At 35.9% G+C, this 5,470-nt stretch overlaps 1 protein-coding gene across 1 annotated transcript in view; it reads left to right on the top strand.

The window, feature by feature from the left end:
- The first annotated feature begins 514 nt into the window (after positions 1-514).
- Positions 515-5,470, top strand: part of LOC107699431 (breast cancer anti-estrogen resistance protein 3-like) — a 55,521-nt gene continuing 50,565 nt past the window's right edge. Inside the window, exon 1 of the mRNA XM_016500691.1 lies at positions 515-936. Coding sequence (XP_016356177.1) covers positions 843-936 — 94 coding nt within the window. The 5' untranslated portion in view covers positions 515-842. The remainder of the gene's footprint in view (positions 937-5,470) is intronic.

Here is a 5,470-nt window from a genome sequence, read left to right as displayed (position 1 = left end):
TTTAAGATCTTCTAAAAATAATATTTACCGATGTAAAAACAGAGTTGTAAATAAAACAAATTATTTAAGAAAACTTTACAAGTAAAAAAAAAAACTTATTTGAAAGATTTCCGTCTTTCTACTTCAGAATTTCATGTTTAATTAAATGTTACATGCTTTTTCTTTATAATAAATTGTGAAATTTACTAGCAATTTCTGAGTAAAAAAAATGTTTCTACACAATTTTTTTTTTCTGTGTACCGATATATTTGGCATTTTCATGAAAGGATACATTCTAATATATGCAATCCACAGAAACAGCTAGACACAAACAAATTCAAATCTTGCATATTTAGGATGGATAGTATGCAAACTGGAATGCAGCCGCAAATCTGAGCAGACCAATTTTAGTTGCATTGACAAAATATGGGCAGTCCCAAATAACCCAATATGCTGTGATAGTGCATGCTTGTTACTGTTTATTTAGGAAGGAATGCTTTGGCATGTGCACTGTAAATTCTAAATAGCAGAAAATAGCACACAGCCTTCAATTAAACGGTTCTTGTTTTGTCATGCCGGGAACAATGAAAGCAGAGATGCCATCTAAAACATAGCCGTGTGTTTTTGTTGTGTCAGAAGCAGAAGGAATGTATTATTTTGAAAGCCACACAAGGCTGGACTTTGAGGAGTGGCAAGGCACGGGCCATAATGACACACTGCTAGCTTAAACCGTATTCTGATGTTTGTTTTTGTGTGTAAATGATAGATGGCCATTAGTTCTAGCCCTTGTCATTCTCACCACACGTTTAAACCACTTCATCTCTTTGTTTTTGTCTCTCTTTAGGACGTTACACCTTACAGAGATGGATCTGTTGGGTTTGGGGCTCCAAAGTCGTCTCCATCGCATCCACATTCTCTCCAGTATCCAAGTGCTGCGAGAGCGTGAAACAAAAAGAGGTTAGTCTCGGTCTTTTCCCACTGAGGTACACTACCATTTAAAAGTTTGGGGTTGGTAAGATTTTTCAATGTTTTTGAAAGAAGTATCTTATGCTCACCAAGGCTGGATTTATTTGATTAAAAAATACAGTAAAAACAGTAATATTGTGCAAACGTATTAGAATTTAAAATAACTATTTTCTATTTAAATTTATTTTCAAATGTAGTTTATTTCTGTGATGGCAAAGCTGAATTTTCAGAAGCCATTACTCCAGTCTTAGGTGTCACATGATCTATCAGAAATCTAATCTAATATAATAATAAATAAATAAATAAAATCTTATTAACTTAAAACTTTTGAACGGTATGTAGGTACAAGCTTTACTTGTATGTCTGTTGCCTACATAGACAATAGCTGCCTGGGGTGACAACTGACTTGCCTTCTGCTAGTTTTATGGGATTTTAAAATACAAAAGGTGTAACAGAATCATTAAACTCAAGGATTAAACCAGCAATTAAAGTATCTCTCTCCATGCACACACACCTCCTCATAAACCACAGTGGTGAAAACAGAAGCAGGAGCTTATCTCTTTGTGGATGTTTTCTCTAGCTGGGCTGAGTCTGCTGTTCCGTAGCCCTGCTTGTACTGGACAGCCTGTGTCTGTCCAATGCATAGAGCCCGACACTGAAGAGCTTCATTAATCACAGCAAGGCTATATGTAGGGTGGGAGAGTGGTCAGCACAAGGCTGCAGGCACAATACGCTCAGGGACACATGCATATGGGGTCAAATCAACAGGGGTTATTTCACAAAACTAAGCATTGGAGTGTGGGACGGATCTCCCTGTGGAGTATTGTATGTGTGTAATGGTAGTGTCTATATATAAGCGATGCCAGCTCAGCTTGGTGAAGAAGTTTTAAACTGTGACAAACATAATTATGCTATCCTCAAGATCTTCAAGGAGTCAACTCAAAGCCTTGAAAGTGATATGCATCTAATCAGCGTGCCGAAATTATGGAGATAATAGCTCATCCTAGAACACTCAGAAACATAAGAAGCATTTACTGTCAGTACTGATAGTGAGTCATGAATGGACTTGCTTCCATACACTCATACACAAAGACATCCTTGCCAAGACAGTTGCCATGTCTGCTTATTTTACCATGGACTTGAAAAACTAAACTAATCATTATCCTTACAGTTTAAACATTGCTTTACTAACATTAATTGTATCATTTAATTTATTCAGTGAACACGAGTTGGATTACATATTATACTATAACTAGACAATAATTAGCACAAGTTGGATTACATATTATACTATAACTAGACAATAATTAGCACAAGTACATTCATTGCAAACATCTTTTTCCTTGCCAGAGTCGCTTATGCGGGACTTTATTCATTAAGTCAAAAGTTTTGTAAAGCTACTTTGAAACAACATACTTCTTTGGCCTTGTCATAGTTGTCATAATAAAGTTAAATAAATAAATAAACAAAATAAATATGGGCAGTTGCGGGTTGTGTTCTTATGGGGTTTATTTACAAAATACAGTCACATATTTGGGGTTGATAGCGCTTGCCACACATAGTACAATAAAGTATGTCCAAACACCATCACGAAAAAAAATTTCCATCTGCTATTCGAGCCACACTTTACATTGTATCATTAATTGCCATAGTTTACAAGAAAAAAAATCCTTTTGCCCATCTGATGTAGATGGCCAGTTGTATTCATAAAATTAATTTTGTATTCATGTATTCATTTTTTTTTTGTAAAAGTATTTTTTTTATTATTATTATTTGTAAAAATTGTGTTAAGATACAAAAGAATAATTTAACTAGTTTGTTCTATAATAAATCAAATCAATGAAATAAGCAATTCTCCTTAATCTATTACCACCAGCCACCCACCACCAAGAGCACAAAAAACTGACTTGTTGCTTATTTTAGTGAGGCAGGTCCCTTTTTCTAGGCTTGTTTTTTTTTTTTTTTTGCAAAATCTGGTAACACTCCCACCCCTACCCTTCAGTCAAACAGTCAAACAGACACGTGTCTATGTAGAGGAGGAACAGACACACGCTGCTGTGTGCAGGAGCTGCCAGGTGATTATAAACTCTTTTGCCCATCCCACAATCCCGGCAGTCAGCATTGCGTGGGGGCACCCCTCCATTGTGTGTAATTAAGTCCTTAAAAAGCATGTTAAGACACACACACATACGAACAGTGGACTGACAGGCCAAGGCTCGTTTCCCAGGCATAACATACTGCCTCAACTCCATTGCTATAGAGACTCTGACACTTTAGAAAATGGGCTGTTGAATTGGATGTCTTGGATCAGCGACTTTGCGATTAAATTTGGCCTTTATGTTTTGTAACCAGTAGGAATAGTCCTGAACAGCTTTTTTGAACAAATGCAAGGGTTATTTAATATTACAAAACAAGCAGTCTGTAACACAAACTTACAAAGGGTTACAGCATAAGCAAAAGCTTTAAGTAGTCTGAAAACTTAGTATCCTGTCAGTGGTTAAAAGACATCTGGTCTCTACTGACATGGTCCCGTACTTGAGGACAATAACTATTGTTTTACTGAAATGGTTTGGCTGTTTGAGGACTCAATAGGTGGTCTGATTAAACCGGGTTCGACACCTTTAACAGCCCATTCTAAAACCTTTCCATTCAACTCCTGTAGTCCTCACATCCTGTGAGAAATGCAAATGTTAAACATTCAGTTTCATAGACCACCTTCCTCAGAGCAAAGAGGGTTAAATCTCCACTGCTGCAGCCCTGTGAAAAAAATCTTGTTCATCTCATGAGAAGACAGCAAGCAATATTATTGTAACAGCTGTGTTTTCAAAACTTATACTACATACAAATACGTGTATATATATATATATTTATTTATTTATTTAATATAAGCTGTATTTATTTATTAAAACACTACTATTTCCAAGAACAACCAATTAAATATTTTTTCTTACTCTTTTACTGGTATTGTTTGAAATCAATCTCCCAAAAAGTTATTTATTCACTCATCCTAATGTTGTTCCAAACCTGTATCATGTTGAACACAAAAAGATGTGTAGCAGAAAAGACAAACAAGACAAAAAAAAAAACACACACAAGTGGTTTGTGCAACTTCTAAAGCCATATGATTTTCTTGCATATGGACTATTTTATGGTACATTTATGAATTATACTTTTTTGGAGCTTGACAATCACTGCTTCTGTTGTTTGAGAAAGAATGACTGTATATTCTGCAAAACATCTCTTTTGTGTTTCCTTGAAGAAAGAGAAACATACAGGTTTGACATGACTTGAAAATCAGTCAATTATGATTCCCCACCCCCCCCTTTTTTTTTTCAGTAGTCATTTGGCTTCAGGCACTACTTTATTTTATTTGGTGCTTTTTGAGTAGTTGAAAAGTGTGTGTAAATGCATAAACACAATACTCACGTGTATTTGCAGCATAGCATTGCAGTGATGTTCAATGATGACAGGCTACTCTTGTTTAGAAGGGCTGGAGTATGCTATTAAATGAAGCATGCTATTAAATGGGTGGTTGGCTCACTGCCTTCCGTTCTCAGTGCAGATTGCAGATTCGTTCAAAGGGATGCCACCATACAGTATATAAAATTCCATACTTAAGCAGTTCTGTGCTTAATAAACTCCAAGGTCAGCAATATACCCTTTAGGTGGGTTTCATAATTTTGTTTATTATTATTTTATTTATTATATATTTTTTTATTGTTGCAGAAACTATGATTAAGACTAAGCATGAAAATTGTTGAATTACAGAGTGGATATACACTCAAATTAAATCCCAATTATGCAGTTCTTTCATTAAGTTCTTTGGGTGCTTTGTAAAACCTAATCCAGCATAAGCATTAGAAAAAGAGGCATAATTCTAAACATTTTAAGAGCCAGGGCTGAGCCTTGTGAGAAAATGTGAGAAAACTCATCACAGTCAGATGAAAGCCCAGGGTGTCTCTTGGATATATTCTAGGCGTTTCTTGGGCGTTTTGTGGGAAAACTCTTCCCTGACCTTGTGCTCACACTGGGTGTGAGAGTAGAGCTGGCATCAGCTTCCTCACCCCTCAGTCGCATCCAGCTCTGTGCCAGCATTTCATAAATGTAAACACATTTCCCAGCCAGAATGAACAGCTGGGCCCCTCTTTAAAAAACTGTTTTGAAATTTAATACATGTCCAAATTATATCCATTATGACTGATGATACTGGGGCATAAAGTAGCCATTGCTGCTTCTCTGTGAAAAGCTTTTCAGATACCTGCATTAAGCTCTCTTGTCTGCTAGACAAATGTCACCTGTAGAAAGTGTCCATTACTCTCCTGAACGATGTTTAAATATGTTTAGGGGGAGGGATTTGTTAGCATTCTGCCAAGTTTCACAACTTGCCCAAAAGACTCTACTCAGAACAGATGCCACATTTGATTTATTGCAAAAACACAAAATGCATTAATGGAAAAAAGTTCATCTGAGGACATCAAGAAATCATAAAATTACTTTTTTTTTTTTTTTTTCTTTTGTAAATCCA

This window comes from Sinocyclocheilus anshuiensis, unplaced genomic scaffold (assembly GCF_001515605.1).
Source record: "Sinocyclocheilus anshuiensis isolate Anshui unplaced genomic scaffold, SAMN03320099.WGS_v1.1 scaffold477, whole genome shotgun sequence".
In the NCBI taxonomy this organism is placed as follows: Eukaryota; Metazoa; Chordata; class Actinopteri; order Cypriniformes; family Cyprinidae; genus Sinocyclocheilus; species Sinocyclocheilus anshuiensis.
Note: the sequence above shows the minus strand (reverse complement) of the source record. Positions and strands in the feature narration are given on the sequence as shown.